Below are 20,295 nucleotides of genomic sequence, written 5' to 3'. Positions count from 1 at the left end.
AAACAACACAGAAAACAGCAGCAGATAAAATAAAATAACAAACACCCATGGCAGAGACCTATTCATCCAGCTGGGAAGGCTTGTTAGAACAAAAATGTCTGATTATTTCTGGAAAGTGCAGATCTTGACAGGAAGTACAGGAACAACCCTAGTTACTACTCTCTTCAGCAGTCTGAATGTGGATCTAGCTCTGCAATCCAAAACTTGCAGAATCTTTCTTGAATAATACGCTTATCATTTCATCCAGTTTGCTAATTGGGAGTAACCTGTCTTAGAGGAAATTTGTTTTTTAAACCTGAGAGCTGTTTTACACACCTGTGTTACAGAACGCACTGGAGTAAGTTGGGAGATCTGATAGCTCTCCAGCAGTGGGATCAGCTCAAAATCGTAGCCTAATTCATAAATTACCTGAATAGCATGACTGCCACAGCAGCATGGCCATTTTCAACACCATTCTCTCTTTTTAAAACACTTGGCGAGAAGTGTTCATAGGAACAGATCAATGTATTTACTGTAATTGCTAATGTCCCTGCCCATTTATGCAGAGGAAGACATCGGATGGATGTTGGATTTTTCTGGATAAGATTCTGTCTTCTCCCGGGACATTTTGGCATAAATCCCATTTATTCACACATCTTATTTGACATTTTAATTGGTCTTGGTTCAGCTTAATTGCACACAGCTTCCTGTACAGGAGCAAATGGGAAGTGTGCCCAGAGCCACCCTGCTTTATCCCAGGATAATTTGCTAGTTACTTCAAATTGGTGTCAGATCTCACTCTTAGGAAAATGGTCTGTATTCTGAAAACAGCTTTTTAAACTCTAAAATGTACCTGGTTGTATTACCATAATGCCCTGGGCATAATACTGACACTCAAGTTAAAATATTAAGAACACAAGTAGGATCCTGCACAAAAATGGTGCAGTGTGGAATGCTTCTGTTAAGGGTTCCAGACACTCCTGTCTGTTCCCTCCACATCCCCCAAATGTCAGCATTCCCTGCCCACTGAGTATGCTCAGTCATCATTAGCCTGTTTGGGAATTTTCTTCTGCCATTCAGGGGAGGCTTTTTTAGTCTATGTGGGGGGGGGGTTGAGCATATCTTGCTGCTTTGTCTACATCACCCACGAGCATTGGAAGACTTGAAGAGAGAGATTAAATACAACATTTGTATGTGAAATCTGAAGCCTGTTGAGTAGCAGGAAGAATGACATGCATTATCTTATACCTGTGCTTGTTGGGTGTAGGTATCCACAGCAGCAACAACAAAAAGGCTTATGATTGCATATTGTTCTTTTGAAGGTTTCGGAGAAAATGGACATACAGTTCAGTGACCAATCCTGAAGCATTTGGCTTTCTGATAGTTTGATAGAGATGGGCTTATTTTTATAATTGTCTTGCACATAATGAGTGTTGTACTAGAATCTCTTCTCAGGCTATTTAACTTAATGAGGTGTATACCTTGCCTGAGCAACATTAAATAGGCTTACAACTAATTTAAGTTCCAGTAATGATAAAACACAGTTTGCATTTTTGTTTTAGTATCACTTTCCTATCTTGATAGTTTTTGTGGCCCTTCTTAAGAATGACTTGTCTTCATAGAAGACTGGCCTTTATTTTAATGTGATACTAATCCTGTTGTGTATTCTTGTAGGCATGTTGTTCCACTGGTTAATTTAAAGCCTGTGACACAAGTGACACCGGTTTCTGCATGGAATGTGGTCCCCAGTCGAAAAGGAGGGAACTATCAGAAAATATCAGGTGGGTTACCTTCTGGATGATAGATGGTGACCGGAACATCTATTGTTGCTACTTACAGGTAGATAAATTAAGAAGCAGCTGTTTCTTGTGCAAGTTGCATAACAGTTCAGCTGTAGTACACAAATAGTAAATAAAAAATTAGTCTTTCAACATTTTGTCACACTCTAGTGTCACCAAGAAATATTATAATTTAATTATATAGTACCATCAAATGCACATGACACTGTACATAAAACAAAATAAAAATTAGACCTCTGTGGGGCTATGCAGATGAGAAGCTAGGAGATATGTTAAGTAGAGGCTATTGCATTTTGTGATGCAGTTCCCCAACCAAAAAGTGCACAAGTAAATGTATACATTACTGAAAGTACTGTACAAAAATGTATTAGAATAGGGGAAACTGGCTGCAAAAATGTGTCTACTAAGGCAAAATTGTGTCTAGAATGCATATATTAGAAGGGCACAGAAATGTTTACATTTTCATGTAAACATTATAGGCCTGCAGATTATAATTATACCTGGAAATGGTTCAGAAAAGAGCAACCAAAATGATCAAGGGGCTGGAGTTTTTATCTCTCCATCATAACACTAGAACTCGGGGCCATCCAGTGAAGCTGAATGAAAATAAATTCAGGACAAAGGAGAGTACTTCATACAATGTATAGTCAAACTAAGGAATGGATGGCTTTAAAATGGGATTAAACAATTAATGAAGAATAAAACTCAATGGCCACTAGCCATGATGGTGATGTTCTGTATCCTGCTGTTCAAGGCAGTTTACCTCTGAATACCAGTTGCTGGCAATTATAGACCGGGGAAAGTGCTGTTGCGCTCATGTCCTGCTTGTGGGCTTCCCCTGGGCATCTGGTTGGCCACTGTGAGAACAGGATGGTGGACTAGATGGGCCACTGGTCTGATCCAGCAGGCACTTTTGTTCTTAAGAGGGTAAGTGGAAGATTGGAAAAATGAGAAACTGAGAGAAACTAAAATTGATAGACTTCTCCATCCTTAATAAACACCAAGAAGATGGTTGGGTGGACGCAGAGAGTCAGAAAACTGCAAACTCTCTGTGAAGATAGCTGTGATTCTTAAGATTCAGAGACCTCTGGTCCTGTCTCTTACACTATTACTGAATTTGTGCTTCTCACTTCCTACATCACTCATTGGATCTGAAATTCAAAAAGTAAGGATGTTCAGAAGGCATTAGGCAGATGGGGAAAAATGCCTTCTCTGTTGGCTTCCCCTATCACCTGGGGATTGGAAGAGATATTAGCACATAGATTGGGTACCATACTGGTTATGTGGCAGGAGCCTGAGACATGTTCAGACTTTTTGGCTATTGCTTTTAGAGGGATGGGAGGAACAAGTTTCACATTCTTTGCTCAATTGCTCCTGGAGAAGCAATTGCTAACAGCAATTTACAGCTTTTTGCAAGTGATGTAGGGCAGAGGTTTAGAACCTGTGGCCCTCCAGCATTACCAATGGCTGGGGTGATGGGAGCTGTAGTCCAACAATATCAGGAGGGCCACAGGTTCCCCAACCCTGATGCAGGGAAAGAATGCAAGGAAAGAGCAATGTACACAAACAGCACAATGGGTTTTGCCAGGAGGAGTTCTAATCTGTCATGTATGTGGATTCCAAAGGCTTTGTGCTGGTTCTGAACTTCTAAAAGTTGCCCATTTGAGGCTAGAATACAGCTTCGCTGCTAGATCCATGCTGCCTGGTTATAAGCAGTGGTAAAGTTACCATACCTGGTACCTAACAGCTCAATGTACCAACAGAAAAAAAAAAGTTTAACAAGATTTGGCATTTAGATACAATGTTTAAACTCTCTGAAAGAGTATACCTGCAAGAAGGAAGTCAAAGGAAATAAAACAGATATTTTACACCATTTATTGTTTAATTCAATGACTTCAAAGGCATATAAAGCCTTTTCACTGTAGACTTAATCTGCACTTAGTATGAATTATACATTGGAAAAAACATGGACTTTTACTTATACATATACATAATAACTAGTACTTTCAGGATATTATTTATATGGTGGATGAGTTATGATTAAGGTTTAATGTTTGGTATACAATCAAGAGGCAATTCTCTTGTGAGAAAGCAAGGAACCCAGTCTCTTAGATATCTGCTATAACTTATGCATGTCATTTAAAATAGCGTGCTTTTTCTTATAGAACTATTGTTATACAGAAACTGATGCAGATTTAATCAGTTAAGCTAAATTTCAAAAATGCCCGACATTACATGACAGCCTTAGTTACAGGAAATCATAAAGGAGTTTACAAAAAATGAGACATGGGTAGTAAGACATGTATTAAAAACAAAAATACAAAAGGCATTTCCCACATCAGCCATTTACTGCATGTTTGCAGTGGTCTAGGCACACTATTGTAGGGAAGGCATCCACACGATATCCATGCTTGAGTTGGATGCATCCTGATTTTTCCCCTTGTTAATGCAGATTTTCCCTTACAAGAAAAAAATCTGATTATTACTATTAAGACTGGGATAGATGCAAAAACTTGAAAGGTGTGGCTGATACAAAGCAGAGCTATTCAATTTTTGAGGGCAGTTTGTTTCTGCCATGTTATGTGATGTTTCTTGGAGGTGTATTTAGACACTGACTTTTGACATGCATTTCAATTCACTAATGCACATCCACACCAGACATCTATTGCACTTTAAGCAGTCATGGCTTCCCCAAAGAATCCTATTTTCACAGAGCTACACCCTATCCCCCTCACAGAGCTACAGTCACCAGAGTTCTCTGGGAAGAGCGGCTGATTGTTAACCCATTTCGACCACTGGAGCTCTGGGAATAGGAGTCTCCTAACTGTCTGCACTCTTCACAAACTGTACTAGGATTCTTTGGGGGAAGCCATGACTGTTTGAAGTGCAATAAATGTCTGAGGTAGATGTGCCCCCCTGATTAAAGCCAAACAGCTTGTTAGTCTGGTTTTTAGAACGCTGACAGTTGGTTCTTACTGAGCATGGCTGCGCTATCGTAGACTCCACTGTTAATTTCCTTAAATTAATTAAAAATCAGCCATGCTTTTTTAACTTCTAAACTGCAGAAGGTGAAGAGAATGGGGCAAGGTCAGTAATAGAATTACAGGTATTCCTGGAATATGACTGATTTTTAATTAATTTCAAGAAATTATGAGACCACTGACAGAAAAAAGTCCAACAGGGGTCTGGATTTCCCCCCCCTCTTTTACACTTCTCTGAGTGTGTTGTGTATTGCCATGAAAACAGAGTGTTGTTAAGCTAGCATTTCTATATGTTTTGTAAGATTTTGTTTTGAAATGAGTTTATGCGAAGCATCAGAATGGCAAGTGGAGTATTTTCAATTTAACATGATGGAATGTGAAAATCCATACTGGTTATAGTATACAATCACTGTTATGGCTGTTTAATTCAGATCTGGCTTCAGCAGCAGCAGGAGCAAAATGCCTCCCCTTAAGTGCAACTGAAAAGTTTTCCTCTATTCAAGGCCTAAAGCAGTTTAAAATTTGTAGGCCTGCCATAGTCCTCATGCAGGAAAATATGAGTTTATTATTGTTAAACACTTTGTGAACGTGCTCATAAATTTGATATCTGAAGATACAGTAAGAGAGGTACTCTTGATAGCAGCTCCTCCACAAGTAGTGTCTGCTCAGTGGGCCTTTTTCATATGTCTTCCTAAAAGCATATTCACCTTTTCAGACTTGGACTCAAGAGATTTGAAAGCTTTTCTCAAATTACCATCCCACAGATCAAACAAATAACTTTGACATCTGAAGTTGTTAAGTTTTTTGAACTGGCCAAAAAAGTGTGGATTTTTGTTCTGTCACATGCATCCAGTCTTGCTGTCTTTGTTATATATTTAATGGAACACATTCCTTGAACAACAACAGCAGCTACAAAAATGTACAAATTACAAATCAAATAATAAAACAAATTTCAAACAAAGCTACAAAAATAGTAGATTAAATAAGAGCAAATTATGACCATTATTATTATTAGTAGTAGTAGTAGTTAGATTTAGATTTATTAGTTGCTTGATACCCAAAGGTCCCCAAGAGACTTCCCCAATGTTAAAACAAAACACATAAAACAGACTATAAACATAACAATAAACAACAACAAAACAATAGCAATAGCACCCCCATGCAGCCACAGGAAGGCTTGGCAGCATATTAAAACAAAACATCTCAATCTATCAAATGCCTGGGAGAAAAAGTACATCTTTATTTGGCGCTGAAAAGATGACAATGAAGGCACCAAGTGGTCCTCACTGGGAGCATATTCCACAGATGGGGAGCCACAACTGAAAAGGTCCTCTCCCTTGTCATCACCCTCTGATCCTCCCTCAGGAGGGGGGGGGACCTGAGAAGGGCCTCAGAGGAAGATCTAAGGATCTGAGTATGTCATATTGTGAGATGCGTTGCAAAAGATATTGGGGTCCTGAGCTGTAAAGAGCTTTACAGGTCAAAACCAGCGCTTTGAATTAGGCCCGGAAGTGTATAGGCAGCCATGCAATTGGAATAGGATAGGTGTTGCATGCTCTGTTCATCTTGAACCCATCAACAGTCAGACAGCTGCTTTCTGCACTAATTGAAGCTTCTGAACTGTCTTCAAAGGCAGCCCCACATAAAACGCATTGCAGTAATCCAACCTTGAGGTTACCAGAGCATAGATAATTGTAGCCAGGTTATCCCTGTCCAGATAGGGGCACAGCTGGCCCACCAGCTTAAGCTGATGGATGGCACTCTATCATGTATTGCTTATATAACCACATTACTTTTAGTTAATCCATAGTTCAAAACATTTGCTGTATTTAGATGCTGATTTTTGGCATGCATTTAAATTCACTAATGCAATTCCAAATTTTACACAATTTGGTCTATGCTTGTTTTCCTTTAAGCATGTTCTGCATATATTAATCTAGCTGCTGCTTACAGATACAAGCTGCATTTTAAGGTCATCATAAACCTTAGTTTGTTGTGACAAGAATGAGCTGCAGCGAGCCTCAGACCTTGTTCTACTGCCTTCCCTCTCCTCAGCCCGCCAGGAGAAAATTCAAAATTTTTGCTTTTTTTTTATTAACTGCAACCTGCTGTTTCATCTGAACCTGTCGAACTGTGGCTAATATTAAGTATAGGGTGTTCAAAGCAAGCCAACTTCAAACCATGGGTTATAAAGATGGCTTGTTTCAATATGTCATAATTGAAATTAACCACAGTTTAGGATTTGGATATGACACTAAACTGTGGCTAATAAAAAATGGAAGTAAAAGCTTCTAACCTCACAACTGTGCGAAAGGAGGAGAGGAGTGAACATGCAATCCTGAGGGGTTGCTGGTGCTCATTCCTGTACCAACTTAATTGCTTTCATCTTGGATACAAATAGATGGCATTTACAAGATAGAATGCTAAATTGGCCTTCCCCAACCTAGTGCCCTCCATATGTTTTGAGCTACAACTTTCACCATCCCCAGTCAGCACAACCAGGTTCTGGGGAAGGCTGTACTAAATCCAGGTTCTTAAAATAGAATATCATTCTTACTTGCAATTATCAATTAATGCAGAATGTCTGGGAGCATTTCAAGTTGTTACTAAGACCTTTGTCTTAGTGTCATTAATATGTAGTCGCTCCTTCTGGCAGAAAATAAAAATCAATACATGCCTGAGGTTGTGTGCATATTATCCATATATAGTATTAAGGGAAATGTGGGGAAAACTAATCACATTCTAATTCATATATATGTAAATGGAGCTCCCTTACACTTGATATGGGTAGAGACTCAGTTGGTAAAATGTCCCTTTGCATCATACTGGGTTCTGAAATCTGTGATGGTATATAGTACATCTGTAAGAACTCTTCTAATCAGTGTTAGTTCTAGAGAACTCTTGTAATCTGTTCATGTCTGCAAATTAAAAAAACACTTGAATAAGCTAACTTTTATATATTGATTGGACTTTTTTGACTGCTTTTGCAAAAGAGCTAAAACAAAATCCTTAATGTACAGTGGATTTTCCTGATTTGTTTTTTCTTTTAAAAATTTTAGGGCAGGGAAAAACAACTTTGCACACCTCAATCCTCCAACTTCAAAAAGAGATAATTTTGATGAGTTCATAGCCAGACTGATGAAACTAATGGGACTGCCTCTGCCTGAACCGCATCTCCCATCCTCTTTAAAAAAAAGAAAAGAGGGAAGCCAATAGTAGTTTACCATCCTTCATGAATAACCCCATTATTTTTAATTGCTGTAAATAGCTGTGCATAAATGGGTATCTGCAAATCAGGAAATGATTTAAACAGTTCTGCTGGCAGGAAGTACAAAGCCAGGTCTTTTTTTTTTTTGGCCTGCAAAGAGCTAACAAGGCATTTAATCACACTTTGAGTTAGCAATATCACAAGGAGGTAAATTTGAGAAAATGTTAGCTCATGCTAATTAAGGGAAGAGTAAGAATTTTTCCATTAGATTAATCATATTTTTAGAAAGGGCCTGTGCAATTATTGTGTCTGAAGATAAAGCCCTGACATAGGAGCAAAGTTAATCTTCTCCACCCTTACGCCAAAGAGTTTAGAGTGGTTGCGTAGTCTCGTCCCCCCGCATTTATCTCTAGGTAAGGCTGAGATAAAGAAGCTGGCCCAGAGTCACCCAAAAAGCTTCAAGGTTGAGTGGAGGCTTAGTCTAGTACGACACCCTTAAGGAGCTGGGTTTGGGAGGGAAGAAGCATTGTTTCCTTCCCTGCCCTCCATCACATTCCTAGATGCAATTTGTGGGGTGTAGGAAGGCATTCGTTAATGATATGATATGCACTAGCGCTGTTGTATTGTCACTTCTAAAATATATTAAGTAGGATTTTGCCATTATATTTTATTCTTTCTTTGGTTGTAATCCCTTCGGAACTTATTTTAGTGGGAAGTGATATTTAAATGTAATAAACCTAACCCTAAGTTAACCTTAACCTAGGCTAGAGATGGGGAAGCTGTGGTCCTCCATGTGCAATTGCTGAACTGCGACTCTGATCATGGCCCCTGGATGATTGGGCATTAGGACTAGGGCTGGTGGGATCCCATAACATTTCGAGAGCCCATAGGCTCCCTGTCCCTGACTGAGGATTCTGCTTGCTTTAGGGAAGCACGATTCAGGGCTCCACCATTATGAAGGAGCTGAGCTATGACCAAATGGGCAAAGGCAGTGGGGAAGTAGGGGAGTGAGTATGGTAAATGTGGGGAGAAGATGATGATGTGTTGGGGGAAAGGACTTGGGTTCCTTATCTTTGGATGCAATAGGCCACCAACTAGTTATTAATAAAATCCAGATCTTTTCCCTTCAGGCATTTACTCTGAGCAGCATTCTTAATTTTGCTTCAGTTAATTCGCTTCCATTGTTAATGATATGGTGCAACCTCAGATTCTCAGACACAAATGTAAAGTAAATTAGACTGTCAAATTCATATTTAAATGGGACGTCTAACTTGTTTTTTCCCCTCAAACAGTTCTGGAATTTGTAAAAACAAAATTAATCTTGAAACTACCGTAAATCTAGTGCCATTTTTAAACCCTGCAGTGAACATTTACTCAGATTGGATTGGAGGAGGGCATGTTCAGATAGAGATATAGCTTATCTTAACCAATAAACTTAATAATGCATTAGACATACTGGGCAGAAACAAACAATGCATAGGAGTTCCTGGTTTTTTCATGTGCACACTTGCTGTCCAGTCTGGTGTAAGAGAATGGGTGTCTAATTATTACTGTCTTATCTTGATTGGGATAAGCACTCGGAAACTTCTGAGGAGCCCCAGCTGGCTGCCTCTTTGTTACACTTGGAGGCATATATGTACCACATTGCATATAGCAATTTATTATTATTATTATTATTATCTTTTCCAAAACTGGAACTCATGGTGGCTTCCAGATAAAAAATACATATAATTAAAAACATACAAAGTCTACATTAAAATAAGATTAAACTATTTCCAATATTAAAACCATACACACATTTGTGCCTGCCAGGGCTATAGCAATACAGTGCAATGTGTTTGTATTTCTCATGGTTGGAAAAAAGGATGCTTTGAGAATCCCAGTTCATATCAACCTTGAAAGGTGCTTTCAAATGAGATGTTCATAAATGCCGTTTGGATTGTTGGATGTGGTCCTCATTCATGGACTGCTGTCGGTTTTCTAGGGTCTCTCTTCTTTTAAACTTTAAGTGGTTGGACCATGACCTGGGAGACCAGGGTTCGAATCCCCACACAGCCATGAAGCTCACTGGGTGACCTGGGGCCAGTCACTGCCTCTCAGCCTCAGAGGAAGGCAATGGTAAACCCTTTCTGAATAGACTGCTTACCATGAAAGCCCTATTCATAAGATTGCCATAAGTCGGGATCGACTTGAAGGCAGCCCATTTTCAAAACACTGGCTTACCTTGAGCATTCTCTATTTGACATCTGCTTAAGCAAATGGAAAATAGTGTATGGATGCAAATTTGGTAGAAGAGATCCCATTGTATGTTTCTTCTGTCTCCCCTCAATTGCTTCCTCTCCATCCACTTAATTGCCTTTCCAGATATGGATATGAAATCACGGAAGAAACTGTTTAAAAAAGTACGTGGAAAGGAAGTCTACATGACTGTGGCTTACAGCAGGGGCCATCCTGTCCTTCCTCCCCGACTCCAGCATGGCATTGCATCAGGCCGATCATCTCCAGTTCATTGCTCTCAAAGTGGAGGGCCCATAACTCCTTATGAACATTACCATCCCCAGAATTCTCAGCGCTCTGGCAGGGGATATGGGATACCCAGGTAAGAATCCTTTGTAGCTTATCAAATTCATTTTTCTCTCCTCTAACTCCAGATAAGTAAATCAGGGCTGTGTTTTCAGAGTCAAGTTCCAGATTGTGAAAAGAGCTGAATTCTATGACAATAACCAAGCTATGCAAATCAAGCAGACTTAGAATATAATAGTTTACTTTGGAGAATTTTATTTTGCATTTCTAGTCACAGCACAGGATGCACACAACTGTGTGAAAGACTGATGTAGCCCTGCCCCCTGACTTTTGGACTCTGGCTCAATTCAACCTCGGTTTCTGAGGTCTTGCTACACATCACTGTCTTGTTTTAAGAATTTTCCAAGCCCAAAGACCTAAAAAGCAATGGAAATCTGTGAACGGTATCATCTCTGCCCTGGCTTGGACATAATGCTTAATTGGGTTTGGGAGTGGGAAACTTTTTTCCTATGAAGGGCTCCTGATCACAGGAAAAATTAATTGAGGGCCAATGTCAAAAGTGGCCAGAGAGTTTGAACAATTGTGTAGCTCACTTGCTCTGTTTGCACCACCTCACCTCTATGTCTCTGAATGCTGCCCAGAGGCTGCTGTTTCTTCACTTCAGTACTAAACCATAGTTTAGCATTATGTGAATGAACCTGCATGAGTCTTGGGTTCTCTCACTCCTCTCCTCTCTTTTGGTAGAGCTGTGACATGATAAAGAATGTTTTCTTTCTGTTTTAAATTAATGAGCTTATGTCCAAACTGTGAGAACTCTGGCTAGGTTAAATTATTGTTTGTTGAAACAAACCAAGATCTGTTATGATCTAGGGTTGAGTTCCCCCATTGGGAAATGAGGCTGTAGAATCGGGCAAATAATCAGGATAGAAAAGGGCGTTGTCCTCATTTGTTCCTGCTGTCCTGGATGTTCTAGCACAAGAAGAGGTGACTTTGCTGCCACCTTTCCAGCCTGAGGAGGTCATGTTGCCATCCTTGGAGTCTGAGAACTCTATCCTAGAACCCCCAGCAAAACCAATCTCCTTGGTGCCAACAGAAACAGCTACTGAAGAACTTAGGCTATGACCTTTAACTGTGAAAAGGCTTTCATCACAAGAGGTGAAAATAGCCATTCAGATGGAGCTACCACTCTGTGAGGCTTAGTCTGGGTTTGCTTGTTGCTGAAGCAACATTCCAACCTGCTGGTATCACTCCAGTGTGATATCACACGGAGCTATCCAAGGTGCTACTTGCTTTGCTTGGTGTTCCCTTATTGAAACCTGGCCTCTGATTTGCTTAACTTTGTCTTGTTTCTCTTGCTAAAACCTGAGCTCATCATATCTAAAACTTCACACACATATGCACCCATCTAGCTCCTTGGGTGAGAAAGCCAGCTGTAACCAGTGCCTGGAATAGAACAGGATCACAAGCCACAGCTTGATCCAGGCTTGTTTCAGCAAGCCATATTTTTAAACTAACCAGAGCCGCCCCCTGCCCGGTTCAGTTGTGATGGCAAACTTTTATTAACTCAAAATACAAAGTGGATGCTTGTCACACTGCATGAGAGGAGTGGGAGTGTCCAAGCCCAAGGTTCATTCACAACGCCAAATGATGGTTCTGTTAAACAGCCAAGTTGGGCTGCTGTGTGTCAGCTCACAGACTTATGGAATATGCCCAATACTGGATGATCTTGGGCCAGTCGCTGCCTCTCAGCCTAACCTATCTCACAGGGTGGTTGTGAGCATAAAATGGAGAAGGGAGAGCCATGTATGCCATCATGAGCTCCTTGGAGGAAAAGTGGTATATAAATGTAATAAATAGTGGATTGTATTCAATTAAGTGCTACTCATAGTAGACCCATTGAAATTAATGAACCTCAGTCATGTCCAGCTTCACTGTGTTGATTACCACCCACCAGCTCTAGTTTGCAAAGCTACTTGAGTGGTGCTAGTGAGTTGTCTCACTTGGGATGTTTACATTTGTTGTCAACTCCACTTTTTTATCCTTTGAAACTTAGGGGATCTGCCCAGTTTATAAACAGAAACAGCATGATTGGCCCTGAATTAACATTCTATCCGGGTCCAGGAAAGAGATGTTATCAGAGCTATGATAACTTCTCATACAGATCACGGTAAGTAGCTGTAAATATGGTTGTGAAATACAGTCGGAAATCAGTGTTGGCTCTTTTCTCTTCCTTGGGTATGCTGGCTTCACCCTTCTAAGCTTTCTCCCCTGATGAAAGGACATGTGGAGAGAAATAAAACTTTTTTGTCAGTTACCTTTGACAGTATGAAACTGCTTTAGACCATCAATCCATCTAACTCAATATTTACTTTGACCAGCAGTAATTCTCCAAAGTTGCCAGTCAGAGGCCTTTCACTGTGCTAAGCATATGTTCTAGTTAGCTGTTCAGGCAGTCTTCCATTTTGTTGCTCAGAATACTAGTGTCATAGAAGGTGCCAGGTGTTTGACAGGTGATTGTTTTTACATCACTGGAATTGCACTACTCCGCTTCCAGGTTACACAGCATCATGGTTCCGAAGCCTGAGACAAATGTTTAACAATGTCTTGAACAATCAGTAATTCCTGCATTTCAAATCAAAGGTTCCTTCCAGTCATGCATGGGACTCTGTTGCATCAGAAGTTCCTGCTCAGCTAAATAGATGTTCTCATTGCAGAAGGGGGGGAGCAATTTTTCCCACTGTTCCAGAGGTCTCCCAACTCCAACATATTTTTGGGAGGCATAAGGGGTAATATTGGGGAATGGGAAATCAACAAAAACCATCTCTTCACCCTCTGTGCCACTCATAGAAACATGGAGTTAGCAGTGTTCTGGTTTATGCAACTCTAGATGCATTATGTGAGCCTTAAGTCTGCCCGTTCTGTCTTTAGTGAATAAAAAATGGCAACCTGATGACATTAAGCACAGATCCATCAAGAAAATTAAATGCATTTTTTTAACATTACACCTGTTAGTTGCTAAATGGGCCATGTCAGGGATGGTTATTTCCCCTCCCCCCAATGTCTCAGCCTTGGACTGTGTTATAGTAGTGGTACCTTTTTAACTTCTTGCTCAATGCTTCTCATAGTTCTTACAGCCGCAGCCGCAGGCAGATGCAAATGCAGTGTGTAAACAAAGAGTGTCAGTATGGATTTTCACCTGAGAATGGCGAGGAGCCTCAAGGTGTAGAAGAAACTATCACTTTCTATGAAATCGAAGAAGGGGATGACACAACTTTTCCTGCTCTTCCTGTAAGTCACTAAGCTGAAGATAATTAAATAGGAAAATGGCAGTATATACAAATACGTTGCATAAGGGAAAAACTGCAAGAGGAGGCAAAATCTGAAAAGTCATCCTTTTAAAAGAAATGTACTGATGGGTTACAATGCAGATCAGATCAATATACTTTTACAATGGTCCAGTTAGCAATGATTTGGTTTAGCATTACATCCTAAGTATGAGCGAGCATGCAGGTTTGGCTTAGCATTTCATCCAAACATAGGTTTGAATTTTGACTCACTCCAGGCAAACCACAAGCTGCAGCCAAGGTTTGTTCACGCTTAGCCATGGCTTAGTGTTATTGTTATGTGCACACCATGCCAGTGAATAAGTAAAGCAGTGGTTCTGAAACTTTTTCCCCCGTGGACCACTGAAAGTTGCTGATGGTCTTGGTGGACCACTTAATGATTTTTCTGCCTGTTGTGGCACTTGTGATGCACTGTGCCAGATGCTGTATGGTTTCCAATTGCATTCTTACTGCTGTTTTTATTTCTTACTTTTTATTGTATTACAATTTGCATTCCATCGAATCCAGTTGTAATACAATAAAATACAATATAAGAAATAAAAGAAGCAATAAGAATGCAATTAAAAATCAAGATGAATATTTAATGCATGTATGCCATGACACCACCTAAGTGAAGCTCATGGATCACTTGTGGTCCATGGACCACAGTTTGGGAACCTCTGCGGTAAAGAGAAGCCAGCTGAACAAGACTCCTGTGTTTGCATCTTAAGGTAAAAAAACATAGCCCTGACCAATATAAAGCATTCCTTCGATCAGAAGACAAACATTGGGTACATCATGAGACTTAAATCATACATAATCAATATGAAAAAGGTGAATTTGGAGAAATTAACTCTCTTGCAGTGCACTGGGTTCTAGACTCCAAATTGTTTTCAGTAAGTTGAAGTTGTTTAATGTCACAGGGATTGAACGTGATCTTTAAAAATGGTTAGCAATAAATAAACTATGCTGTCAGACCTTATAAAAATAACATTAAAGGGAATTCTCTAAAGATGGGTTAACTTTCTGCTCCCCCCCCAAAAAAAAAGCAGTTAACAATTTGCTTTTCTCTCTCTTGGCAATCTCTATCCCCTGGATGATGATTTGCTTCAGCTCTGAGGAAAGTAGTAACTGCTGTTTAACGCACAACTGCCTTGCCTGTTTCAGATTGGAATTGAGAGAGACTGTCCTAATGTAAAAGTATTTGCCATTCTAATGAGACATTTCATCTTGTTCCTCAGAATCAGGGCAACCCAGCTCCAATCGTTCCTGCTCCTGCGGGATTCTGGGTAGCAAGGAGGGCCCCCAGCCCCATCCCACCTAACAAGCCAGGTCTGAATTCCTTGGAGGAAGACGTAGATGAGCCAAGTGATAATGGTAAGGGCTGAACGGCTGGAAGTGTGAGTGCTTTGGCTCTGAGACCTCCCTCTGTATATTGATAGTTGCCAAAGCAGGAGCTGCCCCTTACAACTGGGTTGTGCCCTGAGATGTGGTGTATTGCTCCAGTGGTGCTACCACATCTCCTCTTTCAAGGGAGCACTGATGTGGGAAAAGGGAAGGGCATATTGAAATAAGAGAGTATCCTGTTACGGATTAAAGTTAAGGCCAGGTTCCATTTCTGAAAAAGCTGAAGATTGCTGTTCTGCCATATTTCTAAACTTGCTGTTGCAGCACTCAGGCCAGTTGTCTTCCATAGGAACATAGGAGGCTGCCTTTCTACTGAATCAGACCATTGGTCCATCTAGGTCAGTACTGCCCACACTGACTGGCAGTGGCTGTTGGGGGTTTCGCATGTGTCTCTCCCAGCTCTGCTTGAGGATGCCAGGGGCTGAACCTTGGGCCTTCTGTATGCAAAGCAGATGCTCTACCTCTGAACTACGGCCGTTCCAAGTGTTTGCTTAGCTGTAATTTTTAGCAAGGTTTCTACTCCTTCAAAAATACACTGTCCTTACTATAGTTTTAACCCAGTACTGCACTGTCATTTGCATCTGTGGTGTGTGTGGGCATCATTTATATCTAATAGTAATACTACTTGCCATTTATAGTACACTGTCAGATGTTCAGAGTTCTTCACATATATTACCTTGTGATCCTTAAAACAACCCTGTAAGTTTTGTTATGTGCCTTCAAGTTGATTATGACTTACGGCGACCCTATGAATCAGCGACTTCCAATAGCATCTGTTATGTAAGTTTTACAGGGTTGTAAACCCTGTAACAGTATTATCCCCGTATTGAAATAGTGCTTAATATCAGTGTCATATGTGGAACTAAACTCCTGCCACAGAGTTTAATTTTTTGTGGATTGCTTCACTTGTCTGGTTTTTTAAGTCACCTGCAGTTTTTAAGATTCCTCACAGAATATTAAATCTTGTTTCACCAAGAAGAAAAGTTTTGCATTGTTAAATGTAGAAATAATACAAGAGTTTAGTTCCATGTATGATGCCGATACTGAGCACTACTTCAATATGGGGATAATACTGTCATATCTTACAGGGTTGTTTTAAGGATCACAAGTTAATGTATGTGAAGAACTCTGAATATTTGACAGTGGGCTATAAATGGTAACTAGTATTACTACTACATATAAATGATACACACTAGTGACAGTGGAGTAATGAAAGTTTGTCAGTTTAATTGCCTATGGGTTGCATTATAGTACAAAATCCTCTTTCCACAGATTAAAATCCTTTTTGGCACATCTATTTCTTTCTGTAGCTTGTGTTTATAATTTAATCAGATAGTAATGCGTTAGTGGCACTTGTGACAAATCTCTTTTAACATACTTTGAAATCTAAGGAGTTTAGACAACTCCTTTCTGGCGAAAGGAAATTGTAGATTGTGATACTTTTTCTAGTTATCTTTTTTCCATAGGTCACTCATATTTAAGTGTATTTCTAATTTATTTAATGCCATTTTCCTTTACTTTCCTAGGGGAATACCATGAAGGTTATCTGTATGCCCCTGCAGGTCAGTACAACAGTGGCGTTCTCAATATATATCTACTTCAGGATAGGGACAGGGGAGAACCTCAATTCAGTTCACACTTTCTGAAACAATAGGAGAACTGAAACACTTCCATCCTTCAAAATTTGCACTTGTCCAAATTTTGCACTGCAGTTGTCCACCAAACAATGTTTGCAAAAATGCATATTAAGGGCAACTGTGCATAAAAGTGAATGTATTGGCAAAAATAACATGCAAACATACATTAAATTAGGAGAAATTGCTTGCAAAAATGTGTGTATTAGTCAAAATGACATACAAAAGCATGTGTTAAGGAGAAATATGCATTAAAATGCCAAAGATTTTCATGAGGATTTTTTTTAAAAAAAATAGCAAATTACTGCAGAAATGTGGAGAACTGTGAATTTAAAATTCAAAAAATGAGAAGCGGAGAACCCAAAATTGATAGATTCTTCCATCCCTACATCAGGAGAACTTAAGATTTTTGTATACTTTTTTTTTAAAAAAAAGTCATCAACAAATACTGGCCTATTTAAGGTTCATGTTTGTCATGTATTCCAGATCCAGACTGTGAACCTCCAGCAGTATTTAGTACAGCTGAAGCTACTGCAAACTTGGTAAGCTTTAGTCAAGAAGATCTGCAAAATTCACCTTTTTGTCAATGCATGCTGGTATTCTAGCAGATGGGGTAGAAGCAGCTTTTAGGCTTGTTTCCCATGCAGCATTTGATGTCTGCACAGTCTTCTCTGTGCTGTACAGGCTTCAGCAAATCTGCTCACAGTGGCAAGCAGCCAGCCCTCCTCCCATCTTTAAAGCTGCAGAGCTGCCCAAGGATCTTCTGCTGGTGATTGCCCATGTCTCTACCTCCAAAGTTGGGAGAAAGGTGCTTAGCACCTTCTTAGTCAAGACGCCCAAAGAGCTTTGGCCATGCAAAGTGGGGAAAAAAAACACACATGGCCTTTTGTGCTCTGGAGACAGGCTTTTCTGTTCAGAAAGGCAGGGTGATGAGCTGATACCTGTTGTCGTTGCCATTGTTTCAGTTTCTTACCCACCTTTCACCATTAGGTCCCAAGGCAGGTTACAGCTAGTTGAAATTAAAATATAAAATCAGTTTAAAACAAATTACACTTAGGAGAATTGGGTGGTCCCTAAAAATATGCATTTTGGGTTTCAGAGGTCAGGGTAAAGAGGTGCATACAACAGAAACAATATAATGAAGGTATATCGGGCATATCTCTGTGGGGAGGGAATTCCACAAATTAAGCTCTGCAATAGAGAGTGCCATCTCCCTGGCTGCCACTGCCCAAATCTGTGAGGGCAGTGGAACTACCAAGAAGGCACGCCTCTGACGATCTTAACAGCTAAGAGGTTCTGCAAGGAAGGAGGAGGCCTAAATTGTTTAAGACTTTCAGCCTAATGTGAGCACCTTGGGCTCCTACTGGGAGGAAGGATGGGAAATAAATCAAATAAATAGGGCCAGGAAATGAACTAGCAAATGGCCCACCAAATATTGTGGAACCTCTGGAATTGTCAACTTGTATTAAATAATACTGTTACGTGCATTCCAGTTTCCAAGTCCTGAGAGGTTTTAGGGGTGCCAGCAGATGCTGTTGGACCACAATTCCCATCTTTCCTGACCATTGGCAATGCTGGCTGAGGCTGATGGGAATTGTGGTCCAACAACATCTGGAGGCACACTGGTTGGGAAAGGCTGCCCTAGGTTGTTTTCCTGGGGAGGAAGGTCACTGGGATTTAACAGTTTTTCTGCAATACAAGATTTTATTTACACATACATATAGTCTTAGTCTAAGATTGCAATACCACCAACACTGCAACAGATCCTGCTCCCCTATTAGGTTCCTAGGGGGCTTCCAGCTCCAGCCTCATGCCAAGTAATATGTACATGGGGTGTGCACAGGCCCCAAGATTCACCTTGTGTCTGCCTTTTTTTAAAAAAATCCTGTTCTGTTTCTGAGTTGCTTTATGCACTTTCTGCTTTAAACTGTAATTTGAGCTCCTGAGCGGCTCTATATAAACACAGCTCTATGTTCCCCCATTAATTATAACAGGGATTCTAAGAAAGGCTATAGCTTTTCATCCTTTTGGCCAAAGTGGATGCAATTTTTAGGCATAGGAGCTCCTCCAGATTGGATTAAGCCTGCCAAATTGCACACAAATTGGTCCAGGGGCTTTTTTGTGGGGGAAGTGAGAAGTATCTACTTTCCTCAATAATCCCTTATGAGGGAAGAGCAGGGGCTTGTCTTTAACTTACAATAATTAAGAGGTGACCAAGTAGTTTGTAATTTTGCCTGCACATTTTTTAAAAAAAAAACTTTTCACCTTCTCACCTTCACATCTTTCTCTTGGTTTTTTGTGTCTGATAGGCCTTACATTGTGAGGCTGTCTAGAATGCTGCCTGTGGTGTTTGAATCTTTGAATCTTTATTTTTACCCCGCCCTTTTTCCAGAACTGGAACTCAGGGTGGCTTGCAAATAAAAAACACACATAGGTAAAAAACATACAAAAATATAGAATTAAAATAGAATTAAACTATTTGTAACATTAAAACCATGAAACGTATACTTAAGATACTAAGACAAATTAAAACATTAAGAACTTGTTAAAGCAGAGCAATGTAGGATTTCTAAAAACGTTAATGATGTTTTTAACATAGCCAATACTTCAAAACCCTCACCTTGCAAAACTCATGATTCTAGAGAAATATAGAGATATTATGTAGCAAAATATAGAACTGTATCAGTACAGAAGCAGAGTAACATGAGACTTTGTGGGTGCCCCAGTCTGATGTGGAAGTTATTGACATTGTGCTTCAACGTGTGGTGGGGATAACCTTAAACCACCTGTTTTAAACTGTTCTTAATTTTGTATTTTATATTGTTGTGACCTGCCCTGGAACCCTTTGGTGAAGATTGGATAATAAATATCATCACTATTATTCAGCCCACACCAAAGCTGATGCAGATCCCTAATATATGCATCTCTCACAAATGGCATCTCCACTTTGGACCAAAGTCATCTTCAGCAACAACCTCATGCAGATGTATCACTGAACTGTGGTTGAGGAAGCTCAGCTATAACCAGGCATTAAGGTAGCTAAATAGCCAAACCCATGTTTTAGGAGTGGCCACAAACCAGAATATGAAACCAGGGCTTGAAGTGGATTTGCTAACTATGGTTAGTGGCAGTCTCACAGGACAAAAGGAACAGTTGTTCTTACCGTAAATGGTCATCTCCAAGTGGCTAGTGTAGCTCCCCCTACAGCTCTGAGACAGGAAATGCCAAAGCTTCAACAAAATACATCATTCCTCCCTTCCTGTTAAGGCACAGTACTGTTTGATAGTAAAGCATTAGAGAACAGGCCTCATTAGTATAGCATGCTCATAGGCAATAAATTACACACAAGAAAAACCAGAAGACACAGGAAACAGACCAGCAGCCATGTTGGGAACATGGCCAGTTAATTACTGCAGATACAGAAATATGGAGAAAATGTGG

The 20,295-nt window shown here is 40.1% G+C and overlaps 1 protein-coding gene across 1 annotated transcript in view; it reads left to right on the top strand.

Moving 5' to 3' along the window:
• ALG13 (ALG13 UDP-N-acetylglucosaminyltransferase subunit) overlaps positions 1-20,295 on the top strand; it is an 88,942-nt gene that overhangs the window by 54,541 nt on the left and 14,106 nt on the right. The window contains exons 20-26 of the mRNA XM_061599042.1: positions 1,654-1,760; positions 10,332-10,566; positions 12,544-12,657; positions 13,616-13,778; positions 15,055-15,190; positions 16,747-16,782; positions 17,341-17,396. Coding sequence (XP_061455026.1) covers positions 1,654-1,760; positions 10,332-10,566; positions 12,544-12,657; positions 13,616-13,778; positions 15,055-15,190; positions 16,747-16,782; positions 17,341-17,396 — 847 coding nt within the window. The remainder of the gene's footprint in view (positions 1-1,653; positions 1,761-10,331; positions 10,567-12,543; positions 12,658-13,615; positions 13,779-15,054; positions 15,191-16,746; positions 16,783-17,340; positions 17,397-20,295) is intronic.

This window comes from Rhineura floridana, chromosome 16 (genome assembly GCF_030035675.1).
Source record: "Rhineura floridana isolate rRhiFlo1 chromosome 16, rRhiFlo1.hap2, whole genome shotgun sequence".
NCBI classification, from domain to species: domain Eukaryota; kingdom Metazoa; phylum Chordata; class Lepidosauria; order Squamata; family Rhineuridae; genus Rhineura; species Rhineura floridana.
The sequence above is the reverse complement of the archived record's forward strand: the minus strand, read 5'-3'. Positions and strand labels throughout refer to the sequence as shown.